Below are 15,678 nucleotides of genomic sequence, written 5' to 3'. Positions count from 1 at the left end.
CTACAGCTGATGTTCTCTATAACTGCAGCTGATGTTCTCTATAACTACAGCTGATGTTCTCTATAACTACAGCTGATGTTCTCTATAACTGCAGCTGATGTTCTCTATAACTACAGCTGATGTTCTCTATAACTACAGCTGATGTTCATAACTACAGCTGATGTTCTCCATAACTACAGCTGATGTTCTCTATAACTACAGCTGATGTTCTCTATAACTACAGCTGATGTTCTCTATGACTAGAGCTGATGTTCTTCATAACTACAGCTGATGTTCTCTATAACTACAGCTGATGATCTCTATAACTACAGCTGATGTTCTCAATAACTGCAGCTGATGTTCTCCATAACTGCAGCTGATGTTCTCTATAACTGCAGCTGATGTTCTTTATAACTGCAGCTGATGTTCTCTAAAACTGCAGCTGAAGTTCTCTAAAACTGCAGCTGATGTTCTCCATAACTGCAGCTGATGTTCTTTAAAACTACAGCTGATGTTCTCTATAACTGCAGCTGATGTTCTCTATAACTACTGCTGATGTTCTGTATAACTGCAGCTGATGTTCTCTATAACTGCAGCTGATGTTCTCTAAAACTACAGCTGATGTTTTCCATAACTGCAGCTGATGTTCTCCATAACTGCAGCTGATGTTCTCCATAACTGCAGCTGATGTTCTCCATAACTGCAGCTGATGTTCTGTATAACTGCAGCTGATGTTCTCTATAACTGCAGCTGATGTTCTGTATAACTGCAGCTGATGTTCTCTACGGCTGCGGCTGATATTTTCTACAGTTGCAGCTGATGTAGGAGGGGCCTAATGTAAAAAGGGATTTTTAGGTAGGCAGTACATTGAGTAGGAGGAGCCTGTTATGGGAGGGGCCTAATGGAAGAAGGGTCCTTAAACCTTTTTTATAGTTAACTAGACAATATTTAACACCATTTTTGTAATTTTCAGAGATCTCTCTTGTTTTTCTCATGCAGGTTAATAATACAACTCTTCTGAAACAAAATAACAAATAATAATAATGATAATAATAACAATTTTTTAATGACCTTCTAAAACATATGAACGTGTCGAGACACTCTTGTCTTGACTCCAGGTGGTAACTTCATGAGATTAAAACTTTATAATTAAAGTAATAAACTCCAGACTGTTTCTCTTCTCAGACTGATGAAGACTCTGATTTCCTGTTTGTGAAAAAGATCTGATTTGATGAGGCGACACTGGCTGAATGAAGGCTGATAAGTTCAGGTGTAACGGAGACTTTAATAAGACAACAAACATGTTTTCATTTCCTGCAGCTGGTTGAACCGCCTGTGATTCCATCAGCTGAGGCTCATTTACTGTTTTTATCTTGGTCCGGTTTATTATTATGCTTTATTCAGTTATTATTGGACTGAAAACAGAAAAAACAGATTCTGAAATCAAAAATTCTAATAGGTTCATTTCAACATGCATCCTTTAAACAGTGTGTGTGTTTGGAAAGATATCTGATGTTTGTGTGGTTTGTTTGAGCAGCGACTCCAACATGTCGCTGAACAGACCCAGAACAAAAAGCAGAACTGATCCTGACCACTAATGTACTTCAGCTGATAATGGAGTGAAGTTGTGTTTTCACCAACAAACCACAGAAGCTTCTGTTTCTATCAGATAATCTGTTTAACTCTCTGATGAAGGAAGACCTGCTCCGTCTAACCTTTCAGATCAAACAACATTAAATTTCTGGAGTGTGAGCATCTGTGGAGCAGCAGCAATGAATCACAGCCAGAACAACCAGATCATGTTTGCAGAGATGTCAGAGATGGTACTGCTGATAATACCAGAGTAAACATGCAGACATGAACAAATGATCTGCCATGTTTCAGTCATTTCAACAGATGTGATAAACTGATGGATGAGAACTGGAGCACTGATGTTATCACATTCATGAGATTTCTCTGGGTACACTGGTCTCTTTTCACAGGACAAAAACATTCATGTTACGTTAACTGATGACTCTGAATTGGCCTGAGCTGTGAGTCTGAATGGTTGTTTGCGTCTTTATGGTCCCAGTTGGACAGGTGACCTGTTCAGGTGTGCTTTAAAGTAAAATACAAATGTATTAAAATAAAACTCTCAGAATATAAGTCTACGTCTGGATTTGAATAAATAATGTGGGTTTATGTGATATTTGTGCTCTGAGGGCTACACTGATGTGAACTTTTCTGTTTGCAGGTTTTGACCCTGAAGACGAGAGCTTAAAGGATTTTAGACTTTCCTCCTTCGAGACAAAAAGAAATGAATCAGGAGACTCATGTCATCAAACTGATGTATGATGACACACCTGTTATTATTACTCATTAAATGTGAGGCCGAAGTTTTCAGGTGTGTTGAGTCTTTAGGATTCACTATAAACTCAAACAAGATTGTCTGAGAAGAAAACATCAGAGCAGAAGAAACCAAATACTAAAATCCAAATATTACCTTAATATTAGCCACAAGCTGAGCCAAGATGGCCGACCCCTACCAGAACAACATCTACCAGCAGGGAGGGGGTGACAGCTACGGGACCTATGGGGAAGGTGTAGGTCAGGATGGATATGGATACCAAGCAGACTATCCTTCTCAGGAGGAGGACGCAGCTAGTGACGCGACTGAAGGTCATGATGAAGAGGATCAGATGTATGAAGGAGAGTATCAGGGGATCCCTCATCCTGACGAGGTGAAGGCTGCACAGAGAGCTGCACGGTGAGACGCCACAGATCTGAAACACAAGGCTACAAACTGAAGACCTGACAGAACCTCAACATTCAGATTAAAGACCTGACAGAACCCCAACATTCAGACTAAAGACCTGACAAAAACCCAACATTTACACTAAAGACTTGGCAAAAACCCAACATTTACACTAAAGTCCTGACAAAAACCCAACATTTACACTAAAGATCTGACAAAAACCCAACATTTACACTAAAGACCTGGCAAAAACCCAACATTTACACTACAGTCCTGACAAAAACCCAACATTTAGACTGAAAACCAGACAAAAACCCAACATATAGACTGAAAACCAGACAAAAACCCAACATTTAGACTGAAGACCTGACAAAAACCCAACATTTAGACTGAAGACCTGACAAAAACCCAACATTTACACTAAAGACCTGACAAAAACCCAACATTTACACTAAAGATCTGACGAAGACCCAACATTTAGACAGAGAACCAGACAAAACCCCAACATTCATACTAAAGACCTGACAAAATCCCAACATATCCAACGAACACCTGACAGAAATCTGTCTGGTCTTCAGTGTGAAACTTAAATAAAATTAATCTTCTGATTGTTCCAGAGCTAAGTCTCGACCGACTGGCAGCTCTGTCTCTGAGCTGGAGGAGCTATCGGAGCAGTACGAGGACATCATGGAGGACTGTGGACACGGGAGGTTCCAGTGGACTCTGTTCGTGGTCCTGGGTTTGGCTCTGATGGCGGACAGTGTTGAGTGTTTCGTGGTTGCGTTTGTTCTGCCGTCAGCTGAAAAAGACCTGTGTCTGTCCAACGCAGAGAAAGGCATGCTGGGTAAGAACTTTACACACTACCTGTGTTAGAGAAGGTCTGCAGGAGAACGGGTCTAAACCCACTGATCCCGCCTCAAGAATTTACACAAATTTTGTCCCATTTACTTCAATTTAAAATATGATGTCCTCTGCATCCCAGTAAGGTTGGAAATGAAATCTTTTATCAGTTTAATAATAATGACTCAATGAAATCTGTTGTGTTTTTGTTCATCTGAGATTAAATTAAAATTATTTTAAATTCTGATAAATTTTATTTTGTTCTTTTATGAAGGTTAAAACCTGAAACTTGAAATTTGGATTTATTTTTAAGACTGAATAAAAAAACACAACAACAACAGCACAGCCTTATTTGCAGTGAATTTGACGTAACAATATATGAAAACACATGGAATGACTCGGATGTGATTAACGCCTGGAAGCTTTTAAAAGCGAGACACTCTTTTTCTCTTACAGTCTAATTAACTAATGAGCAGCAGCAACTAAGTCTGTGAAAAATAAATGCAGCTGCAGAGTCAGTCTGTTTTTCCTCATTACTATAAGTGGGTCTGTGGAAAGGTGGGGTTTTATTTATTAGTCCTGTGCACCGAGAAGATTCTGTGCAGGAAGGAAACAAAGAACTGAAGAAAGGAAAGATATATTTTATATATTTATGTTTAGAACAAACTTGGTTTTTCCTGTTTGTGTTTGTCTCTCACCTCCTCTGTCCTGCCGCCTCTCCAAACTTCGGAGCTGTTTTCACCTCGACTTTGTGTTTCTGCTGTGACTCAGCAGCCGGAGCGATCGATGCCTTCTGCTCAGCTCCGAGAGAGCTTCAAGGCCTCGTTGTCCTGCAGAGATGCTTTTGTATGAAAACGGAAAGATTAGAAAGGTTTTGTGATTCATAAGCAGCGTGATGAGTCACACAGACTCCCTCCTTGCTGTGCAGCCATCTGTGCACTTGCTTCTCTGGCATCCATCAGGGTTAAAGTTGGCAGAGGCTGAAGCTCAAACAGGTCTGAGTTTAGAAACAGAAAAAAGAGCTGAGTGTGCTGACATGACTCAGACTTCCAGAGTCCAGTCAGCTAGAAGAAGAAAACAGAAAATCCTTTAAACTCATTTGTTATTTCAGCGTCTGAGGCACTCTGATTAACGTTCTGTCTGTCTGTGTGTGCAGGTCTGGTGGTCTTCCTGGGCATGATGGTGGGGGCCTTCCTGTGGGGGGGTCTTGCTGATAAACTGGGCCGGCGGCGCTGTCTGATCATGGCATTGGGTTTAAACTGCATCTTTGCCTTCCTGTCGTCCTTCGCTCAGGGCTACGGCTTCTTCCTCTTCTTCAGACTGCTGTCTGGCATCGGGTAACTCCAACACACTGTTAGAGAGGCACAGAAAGCCAGAACATTATGACCACTGTCAGGTGAAAACCACAGACTACCTGGTTACCTACCCCACTACCCAGAGATCCTATTGGACACATCAGAACGACCTTTCATCATGTTTTTGGTTGGGTCTTTCTGTACATTTTATCTAAGAACCTTTGGGTCCTTCTGTTCTTGTGGATGTTCGTTTGACCTGTAGAACCTACCTAAACGTCGTTCCTGATCAAGCCCCCCATCATGGAGCTGGTGGTCTATTTCAGCAGGATGTTGCTCCACACCACACTGCAGAGATGCTTCCAGAACATTATGAAAAACATACAAACCAGTCTGAGGAGCTGACTCCAACTTCTCAAGATCAGATTTTTTTTGGTTAGTGGGGATGGATAAAGAACCCATATGAGTGGGGTCTTGTGTGTAGGCCCAATGCTCTCCCCAAAAAGACACTGGTCTTCATTCAAACCTTCTCGTCCCTTGGATGAAGGACACCAGGTTAGAAACACTCAGTGTTCTGAGCTTCTCAGGATCCATAAAGGGGTCCCCAAGAATTATATTCCTTTGACCACTCAGAGCCACACAGTGGTCTAGTAGTGCAAAGAGGTCTGTAGTTCAATGCCACAGGCATCACAAAGACCATTGTCACAGAGTCCCATCACCATTTTGTGGTGGTTGAGCAGATTGTGCCCAGTTAGACCTCCAACCAGTGTACTTAGAATTTTCCTTGTCAGGGAGATGAGAGCTTTCCCAAACCTTAGATTTCAGCCGTTAATCAGTTCCCGTGCCTGTCTACAGTCTGTCAGTTCCCTCCAGCGGATTGAGTGTTGACGTCTAATCCAGGCCTGTAGGGCAGTCCTACAGACTGTTGTTGATGTACCTACAACAGGCTCTGGTCCTTTGAAGTGAGCCTGACTGCCAGCTGGTAGTCAGCTCTCTGGTTACCATAGATGCTAGTGTGTCCTGGTACCCATTTAACAATAACACTGTTATCTCTCCCCAGTTGGTTGACTGCTTCAGCACACTCCCAACCAGTAGTGACGTAAAGTGTGACCCTCGGAGAGCTTTAATAGCAGCTTGGCTATCTGTTAGGATGAATATTTCCTTCTGGGTACACTGAAGGTCTCTGAGAGATGCCACACATTGGTGGATTGCAGATGTCTAAGCTGGAGACTTTGTTGGTGGTCTGACATGGTTTCTTCTGGGGATACTTCCCAGTCACATACTTTGTTTACCAGGTCCATAGACCCAAATGTTATATCAATGACCTCCTCCCTATTAACAGTTTGGAAGGTAGGTACAGTGCCCTGATAAAAGACTAGCAGGTCTTCTGTCAGCAAGTATTCTAACAGAGATCTCCTCTAGGGTTAATATCAGAGCTCCCCCAGCACACATGATGGGAATTGGCATCACAACCAAAGAGTACCGGGAGGCCCTTGTCTTTAGTATTATCCACTATTGCCATAAACCCCTGTGATGGAGGTGGCTGCTGTGAATCAAACGGCAGATAAACAGAGGCTGCAATGATCGGTCTGGATTTGCCATTTGATTGAATATCCAGCTGCACTGCTACAACATCACCTGTTGTTAGGTGGGGCAGTGCAGTGTATCTTACACCTCTGGTCAGGAATACTGCTGCTCTGGGTCTGCGGCTGCTCACATCATATAGAAGTGTGCCCCCAGGGAACCCCAGGCCTCGTTCCATAGGCTTATCAAAGGTTCCTGGATAAAGGCCTGGATGCATCTTGCTAAGGCAGGTACACAACAATGTACTTGCGTCTTTACAATGATGCAAGTTGCTCTGAATGTATTCCATCATCCCTAAAACTGCAGAGATTAGGACACTTTTCTCCATCAGAGGACACCAGCATCATGTCAGTGTCCTCATCACCTGGAGACCCCAGCACTTGTAAGGCTCCGACCACTCCCCGATGGGGTGCAGTCAAGGGGCTACACTCGCACTGGGTACTCCCTGTAGACCCAGCAACAGCAGAGGCAGAAGCCCTCGCTGAGCCCCAGGGCACTAAACCCTCTGGTGGTCCAGGGCCCAACCCATTGGCATCAGGGACTGGGGCCAGAGTAAAGGCTGTTCCAGTCATTGTACTGCTGGCTCATCCAGCCTGGTCATAGGACCATCTGCAACATCCATGCCCAATGTGCTGCAGGCTAGATTCTCTGAGATTTTAGAAACCCCTTTTTTCCAGGTACTGGGGACCGTTTCCTTGTCCGCTCAGTAAAAAAGTACTTGTCAACTTGCCATCCACCAGGAGTAGACAGATGACAAGTGTTGACGGTACCCGGGTTTTACATCAGAGTTTTTCTTTTCCTAGGTGGGTTGCCTGTCAAGGCTATCGAGCCCCACCTGACCGGTGCTTTTGGTTCGCGGTACCCTATTCGCCTTTCAGCTTATTCAGGCACACCCCTATGCACCAGGAACAGGGATCCCCAATCCACCACCTGGGGCTGCACCTCTACACATTGCAGCCTCAGCACAAGGTGGTCTGGGGTGTTCTGGACAAACAATTCCGGCCCATGGACTTCCCACCTCACAACTTACAGGAATTAAAGGATCTGCTGCTGATGGGTCAGGTCCAGAGACCACATTAGGCCCTCACAGGTCTACAGCAGACCTTTAGAGGTAGATCTGGGTACATGATCAGATGGTTTGGAGCTGTTTGAAGACAAAGGAGAACCTGCTCAGTATTAGGTGGTCATAATGTTATGGCTGGTTGAGGTACAAACATATCAGTTTGGTCTGATTCTTCCTTCTTTATGTTATTTGATTGGATGAAGGAGATTTATTTTTTAACACCTCAGGTGTAAAACTCTTCCTGCTGTCTGGTTTTTGTGTCTGAGTCCAGTTCTGCAGCAGCTGGGTCGGTGTTGGGTTTCAGTGACGCAGCAGAGTTCCTCTCAGAATATCTGGTCTGCAGGGAATCAGCTGAGCTCAGAGCAGCAAAACATTTCTGCCTTCTCAGGATAAAAACAGACAAACAGGAAAAACACAAAAATAAAAGATTAAAACAAGACGTTCAGCTGTGTTCTCAGCTTTATTTTCTGAGCAATATTTTAACTCTGACCTCATTCAGGCAGAAAAATAAAACTACAGAAGGTTTTTTGACTCAGTTAAAATTTTCTGACGAAGCAGAAACTTAGATATTAAAACTTAAAGATATAGAACATTAGCTGAAAGCTAAAAATTACAAAAGGCTAGCTAATAGGCGTAGCAAATAAAAGCTAAATGTAAAAGGGTAGGTAAAAGCTAAAGGTAGCAAAAGACTAGCTCAATGCTATATAGGTCTAAAAGCTAAAAGTAGTAAACAGCTAAAACCTGGGGTAAAAGGCTAGTTAAGAATTGCAAAAGAAAGCTAAAAGTAACAGCTTGTAAAATTCACGTTGATGGACTACCTGCTAGGCCTTGCTGCCTGATGCACCTTTGTGCAACACTCACCTGAACACCTCCATGAGCATAAAGGGTCACCAGCTGGGGACCACCAGCCACGATGTTTCACTCCTTTAACTCCAGTACATCTCATGGTGTTGGAGCGAAGGCAGAGTCTCTCCCTGCCACCCCCTGCTGATGCCCTAGATGTTATTTACCCCCAGCTTTTGTCCTTCCTTCTCAGCCACAGTCAAAAGCTGCCCTTCTCTGCCTCTTCTGCCAGATCTCATGACTTTCTGACCCTGCTCCTGTGCATTCCAAGAGCAGACGTACCTTTGAGGGTCCAACAAAGTCCCTACATCCCACTTAGTGTGGGGGGTGGGGGCGGGACTTGATGTCTTTCTACCCTACAGTTCTTCTTTCTGGTTTCAGGATTGGGGGCACAGTGCCCATCGTGTACTCGTACTTCTCAGAGTTTCTGCAGATGGAGAAGAGAGGAGAACATCTGTCCTGGCTCTGCATGTTCTGGATGATCGGTGGGATTTATGCTTCCTTCACGGCCTGGGGGGTCATCCCTCGATACGGTGAGTCTTCATGTTGCCTGAGACGGAGACGACGTGAGACAGTTCAGCTTGGTTTGATCCAGTTTAGTCCTGGTTCATCTTGATTCTTGTGCTAACAGATTAATCCTGAACCACAGTCAAACCCAAATGTGTGTTAAGTAAAGATGTTTCTGTCTTCATTCAGATTGTGAGGGGCGGGGCCTCAGGTGGGGGGTTAACCTGATAGTTCTGATGTTTGTGGACAGGTTGGGGCTTCAGTATGGGGACAGAGTTCCAGTTCCACAGCTGGAGGGTGTTTGTCCTCGTTGCAGTCCTTCCGGCCGTCGCCTCTCTGGTTGGACTCACCTTCATGCCTGAGAGTCCTCGCTTCCTGCTGGAGGTGAGTTCACCTGTGAACCCAACCTGTCAACCAACCAGGTGCTGCTTTACAGTTAGGTGGCTGCGGTCAGGGTTGCAACAGTGGGTACAGCTCATGTTTTAATTATTAAGACATCATTTTTAGCCTGAGAAAGTCTGGTTCTGTCAAAGCTAAGATCTAAAATCAAAGATTTCAACTTCCTGTTGGGTTTTAAGGAGATATAAAATTGATGTGTGTGTGTGTGTGTGTGTGTTTGTGTGTGTGTGTGTGTGTGTGTGTGTGTTTGTGTGTGTGTGTGTGTGTGTGGCGCAGAATGCCAAACACGACGAGGCATGGATGATCCTGAAGCAGGTCCACGACACCAACTGGAGATGTAAAGGGCAGCCAGAGAAAGTCTTCACAGTGAGTCCAAATAAATAAAACAACTAAAACGTGTTTTTTTTCTGATAAAACACATTTTCTGAGTTTAAAACTTGGATTATAATCAGATTATTGAGACGGTCTGAGCTGGAAATAGTCTGACTTCTGACAGAAACCTTGTTGGAGACGAATGTTTTGATGAAACTTTATAAAAATGAAGGTTTAAGTAAAATCAGCTTCTTAAAATAGATTTCATGTCTCAGAGCAGCCGACCCAGTTTAAGATGACAGATGGAGGCGAAGCTGCAAACATTTCGTTTAAAGCTTGCTTCTTTCTCTAACTTTAAATGAAGATCTAAGAGCTTTTCTCTGCGGGATTTAATACAAACATCAGAAAACTTGAATTATTCAGCTGTTATTTGATCATTTCTGCATAAATTACAGCAAAACAGCCGTCAGAACAAAAGCTAAAATTAGCAAATGCTACAAATGTGATGGTTGCTAAAACCAGCTGGAGCATCAGAGCAGCTCTTTGGTTTCCTTTTAGAGGTTCTATCAGACCAGCTGGAGCTCTGGTTCTGGTTCCAGTGAACCCAGCAGAACCCCGCTGAAGTCTCAGGACCGTTTGGTTTTCTCGTGTTCCTCAGGTGACCCACATCAAGGCCCCGAAGACAGCCGAAGACGAGTTCATCGAGATCCAGAGCGCCACAGGAACACCGGTGCAGAGATGGGCCGTTCGCTCCTTCACCCTCTGTAAACTGGTACGTGGACCAGGACCTGGTCCCAGAGACACTAACCAGGTCCCAGAGACACTAACTGGTCTCAGAGACACAAACCTGGTCTCAGAGACACTAACCTGGTCCCAGAGACACAAACTGGTCTCAGAGACACTAACCTGGTCTCAGAGACACTAACTGGTCTCAGAGACACTAACCTGGTCTCAGAGACACTAACTGGTCTCAGAGACACTAACTGGTCTCAGAGACATTAACTGGTCCCAGAGACACTAACTGGTCCCAGAGACACTAACCTGGTCCCAGAGACACAAACTGGTCCCAGAGACACTAACCTGGTCTCAGAGACATTAACTGGTCCCAGAGACACTAACTGGTCCCAAAGACACTAACCTGGTCCCAGAGACACTAACCAGGTCCCAGAGACACAAACCTGGTCCCAGAGTACTGTACACTGGGATGAGTCTGATCCAGGATCTGGTTCTGGGTCTGATCTGGACTTTACATTGGTGTAAACATGACTCAGCAGAATAATCAGATTAAAAACAAAGAGGCCAGACCTCTTTGTTTCAGTCAAATTATTCTGCTTCCATTTGGTTCCGGTTGTTTGGACCTGTGTTCTGTTGTCCCGGTTGTGGACCCGACCCATGGTCTCAGTAGGTTCTGGTTTCTCTGCAGGTTCTGAGGAACGTGGCGTCGCTGCTGTCTGCTGAGCTGAGGTTCGCTACGCTTTTCATGGCCGTCATCTGGTTCTGCATGGCCTTCAGGTGGGTTTCAGTCCTGACCCGGGTCAGAACCGGTCCACTCAGGAGGTTCTTCATGTCTGCAGAGTTTCATCACATACTGGTCTCTCCACAGTTATTATGGTCTGTCCGTGTGGTTCCCTGACATGGTCAAACATCTGCAGTACGAGGAGTACGAGTCCAAAGTGAAGGTGAGGAGAACCACAGAACATCTGGAGAAAAAAACCTTTGTATCCATTCATTCAGCTGAACTTTACTCACATTATTGTTTGTTCAGATGTTCCACAGAGAACGGGTTGAGAACTTCCATTTCAACTTTTCTCTGGAGAACCAGGTCCATAAAGAAGGAGAATACGTCCGAGACAAGTGAGTGACCGTTCTGTTCCAGCAGGAGGTCTACTGTGTGATCCATGACTAAAGTTCTTCATCTAAGGAACGTCAGTCACAGGAGAAGGGGGTCTCTGCAGTCACTGAGTGGGAGTTCCTGATTTTGTGGGAGGAGTTGGTCCAAGACATGATTGGCCAGATTGATGGTGGGACTTGAAGAAGCTGGGGGTGGCGCAGCATGGTCGACTCGGGCAGGAAGCTCCTGTGTTTTTTAAATATAGAGATTAATTTTAGTCATAACCTGACACAGGAAGGTGCTCGCTGCACTAAATTTAAACGCTGTACACATGGAGAGACGTTTAACAATTCGGATCATCAAAACATCCCTAAACAGCCCTGTAATAATCAGTATGAATATGAATATTAGTCATAATTTGAAACAGGAATTTGCTAGCTGCATGAATTTTGAAGTCAATAATTTATGTTTACAGTAACTTTTATTTGAATCATTTTTCTGTTTTAAACTCTACAGAGACAGTCAATAAATCCTATTATTTTACTGTCATTATTTCCTCTTAAAATTACCCCACAAGACGAGTCAATCTGATCTGTCACAGTTAGGGCAAACTCCGCCCACAACAGGGCCCCTGCCAATCACGAATAGGGCCAACTCCACCTACACACCATCTCCACAAATCACTTTTAGGGCCAACTACGCCCACAACAAGACCTCTGCCAATCATGGTCAGGGCAAACTCCGCCCACAACAAGACCTATGCCAATCACAGGTAGAGCCAAATCTGCCCACATCAAGACCTCAACCAATCACAGGTAGAGCCAACTCCACTCACATCAAGACCCCAATCACATGTAGGGCCAACTCCACCCACATCAAGACCTCCGCCAATCATGGATACAGACAACTCCGCCCACATCATGACTTCCGCCATTCACAAGTAGGGCCATCTCCACCATATCATGACCTCCGCCAATCATGGGTAGGGACAACTTCGCTCACATCATGACCTCCGCCAATCACGGACGGGTAGGGCCATCTTCCCCCACATCAAGACCTTTGCAAATAACGGGTAGGGCCATCTTCCCCCACATCAAGACCTCTGCAAATAACGGGTATGGCCATCTCCTCCCACATCAAGACATCCACCAATCATGAATAGGGCCATCTTCACCATATCATGACCTCCGCCAATCATGGGTAGAGCCATCTCTACCCACATCAAGATCTAAACCCACATCAAGACCTCCGCCAATCACTGTCAGGGCCATCTCTGCCCACATACCAACTCTGCCAATCACTATTAGGGCCAACTACGCCCACAACAAGACGTTCACCAATCACGGTCAGGGCAAACTCAGCCCACATCAAGAACTCCACCAACCACGATTAGGGCCATCTCCACCCACATCAAGACCTCCGCCCATATGACAACGGACATGTACAGCAGGGACCCCTACTTGGATAGAGCTCGACCAGCAGCTGGTTCTGAGCAGAGGTTCAGTTAAACTGAAACATCTGAGAATCTTTTAGAACCTTCAGAAAAATGAGCTTCAGTCTTTGTTTCTGTTCTATTTCCTCCTGTTGACTTAAAAACATTACATTACAAACATTACTCATTACATTGTGACCGTAGAACTGTTCTCCTTCAAAGAACGTTCCTCATGTTCTCCCTGTCAGAGAGCACCTCTCCTTCTCAGAGAACATCTACAGAACGTTCCTCAGCTGTAAACAAACGGACTTCTATGGACGTCACAGAATGAAACTGACGGAACGAGATCCAGTTTTCACTTGGATCGTAGCAGAATGTGTTGCAATGGAAACAACTCTTCAGCCCAATGCGCCTCTCTGACAGGAAGCAGTGCATGCTGGGAGTTTTCACATTCGGCTGGTTCTGTCCATTCTGCAGAACATAGAAGTCAGTGCATGTTCATCGACAGCCTTTCTCAACCTGCCGTTCATCAAACAGCTGAAAGTTATCTGAATAATAGCTATGAGCTAAAATTAACTGAACAGCTAAATGAACTGAACAGTAGCTATAAGCTAAATTATTAGAACGTTAGCTGAATGCTAAAACTAACAGAACAGTAGCTGAAAGCTAAAATTAACAGAACAGTTACTGAAAGCTAAAATAAAAGAACAGTAGCTGAAAGCTAAAATTAACAGGTTAGCTGAAAGCTAAAATTAACAGAACAGTAGCTAAAAGCTAAAATTAACAGAACAGTAAATGAAAGCTAAAATTAACAGAACAGTAAATGAAAGCTAAAATTAACAGAACAGTAAATGAAAGCTAAAATTAACAGTACAGTAGCTGAAAACTAAAATAAAAGAACAGTAGCTGAAAGCTAAAATGAAAGAACAGTAGCTGAAAGCTAAAATTAACGAACAGTAGCTGAAAGCTAAAATTAACAGAACGTTAGCTGAAAGCTGAAATTAACAGAACAGTAGCTGAAAGCTAAAATTAACAGAACGTTAGCTGAAAGCTGAAATTAACAGAACAGTAAATGAAAGCTAAAACTAACAGAACAGTAGCTGAAAGCTAAAATTAACAGAATAGTAGCTGAAAGCTAACATTAACAGAATAGTAGCTGAAAGCTAACATTAACAGAATAGTAGCTGAAAGCTAAAATTAACAGAACAGTAGCTGAAAGCTAACATTAACAGAATAGTAGCTGAAAGCTAACATTAACAGAATAGTAGCTGAAAGCTAACATTAACAGAATAGTAGCTGAAAGCTAAAACTAACAGAACAGTATCTGAAAGCTAAAAGTAAAACTAACATACAGAATATTTCAAAAAGTATAAAATGTAAAAACAAACATTTTTAGCACAGAAGAAGCTAAATGTTTTGATACCTGGATATTGAGGGTCTGAAGAAGTCTTGAAGGGTCTAAAACTCTCAACGGGAGCAGAATGCTGACTCAGCATTCAGGCTGGTAAATGATGGTGTAGAATAAACAGAGTGAAAACCTGGACCTTCAGGTGGATCTGTTAGTCAGGTGTGGTCCTGAAGGTTTTCAGGGACCCAGGTGGGAGCTCGGCACTGAGAAAGGCCCTCTGTGTGTCTGTGGTCTGTCCCATCCCACCTTCCCAGGTTCATCGGGATAGAGATGAAGTCCGTCAGGTTCCAGGACTCTCTGTTCGAGGACTGTCTCTTCGAGGACATCAGATCCACGGACACCGTCTTTGAGAACTGCACCATCCGCACCACCGTTTTCTATAACACAGGTGGGTTCACCTGGAGGGGTGGGGCTAGTAGGAGGACCTTCAGCTTCAGCTTTTTCTCAGGACCGAACTCACCTGCTGGCCTTTAAACACATCGTCCTGTCTGACTTTCAGCTACGAGCAGCCTGATCTCTGTAAACTAGACATCTGGGTGCTTAGCTGAGGCGGCCATCTTGAATTGGTTGACTCCCGAGGTTGTAGATGGTCAGCCAATGTCCGTCTTTTGGTTTCCTGTTGAGTGTGAACAAAAATCACTTCAGTCACAGAAACTCTGACCCCCAGAGCTTCTGGTTCTGGTCTTTGACGTTCCTCTGGTGCTCTGCAGACCTGTGGGAGGAGAAGTTCATCGACTGCAGGATGGAGAACACCACGTTTGAGCACAACAAACATGGCTGCCACCTGGACACGGTGGAGGAGAACGACGTGCTCATCTACCTGGTCAGCTTCCTGGGCAGCCTGGCCGTGTTGCCGGGAAACATCATCTCAGCGCTCTTCGTGGAGAAGCTCGGCAGGGTTAAAATCATAGGTGAAGCATGAATCAGCAGGATTGTGTTGCTCGTACCTCCAGCTCAGACTCAGACTCTTCTTGGTCTCCTCAGGTGGATCCATGCTCATCTCTGCCTGCTGCAGCTTCTTCCTGTTCCTGAGCTTCAGCCAGTCCGCCATCATCGCTCTTCAGTGTTTGTTCTGCGGCGTCAGTGCAGCGGCATGGAACGGCATCGAGGTGGTGACCGTGGAGCTTTACCCTGCTTCAAAGAGGTAAGGAACTCACCTGGACTTACCTGGACTTACCTGGACTTACCTGGACTTACCTGGACTCAGCTGTTTTGCAGACCTTCAGAAAGTCTCTCTGATGTTTCTTCTGATTTTGAGTTGCTAACTCTTGTAAAATGAAGCCTTTCAGAATAAAAGCCTGACCTGTGTGTGTGTGTGTGTGTGTGTGTGTGTGTGTGTGTGTGTGTGTGTGTGTGTGTGTGTGTCAGGGCGACAGCAGAGGCCCAGCAGACTCTGGAGTTGGACTGGTCTGATAAGTTCCAGGCGTACGGCTTTGATGACCACGGTGGGAGAC

The 15,678-nt window shown here is 44.5% G+C and overlaps 1 protein-coding gene across 2 annotated transcripts in view; it reads left to right on the top strand.

Moving 5' to 3' along the window:
• Positions 1-15,678, top strand: part of LOC106527956 (synaptic vesicle glycoprotein 2B) — a 24,863-nt gene that overhangs the window by 8,333 nt on the left and 852 nt on the right. The window contains exons 2-15 of one of the 2 annotated variants that reach the window (XM_014022983.1): positions 2,213-2,362; positions 2,473-2,725; positions 3,331-3,557; positions 4,710-4,890; positions 8,717-8,868; positions 9,093-9,226; positions 9,518-9,607; positions 10,212-10,325; positions 10,977-11,065; positions 11,157-11,232; positions 11,319-11,407; positions 14,479-14,612; positions 14,935-15,135; positions 15,209-15,368. In XM_014022983.1, the coding sequence (XP_013878437.1) occupies positions 2,490-2,725; positions 3,331-3,557; positions 4,710-4,890; positions 8,717-8,868; positions 9,093-9,226; positions 9,518-9,607; positions 10,212-10,325; positions 10,977-11,065; positions 11,157-11,232; positions 11,319-11,407; positions 14,479-14,612; positions 14,935-15,135; positions 15,209-15,368 (1,883 nt within the window). In that variant the 5' untranslated portion in view covers positions 2,213-2,362; positions 2,473-2,489. Of the gene's footprint in view, positions 1-2,212; positions 2,726-3,330; positions 3,558-4,709; positions 4,891-8,716; positions 8,869-9,092; positions 9,227-9,517; positions 9,608-10,211; positions 10,326-10,976; positions 11,066-11,156; positions 11,233-11,318; positions 11,408-14,478; positions 14,613-14,934; positions 15,136-15,208; positions 15,369-15,678 lie in introns of both variants that reach the window. The other variant, XM_014022982.1, reaches the window with a different exon arrangement.

Source organism: Austrofundulus limnaeus, unplaced genomic scaffold (assembly GCF_001266775.1).
Source record: "Austrofundulus limnaeus strain Quisiro unplaced genomic scaffold, Austrofundulus_limnaeus-1.0 Scaffold353, whole genome shotgun sequence".
NCBI lineage: Eukaryota > Metazoa > Chordata > Actinopteri > Cyprinodontiformes > Rivulidae > Austrofundulus > Austrofundulus limnaeus.
Note: the sequence above shows the minus strand (reverse complement) of the source record. Positions and strands in the feature narration are given on the sequence as shown.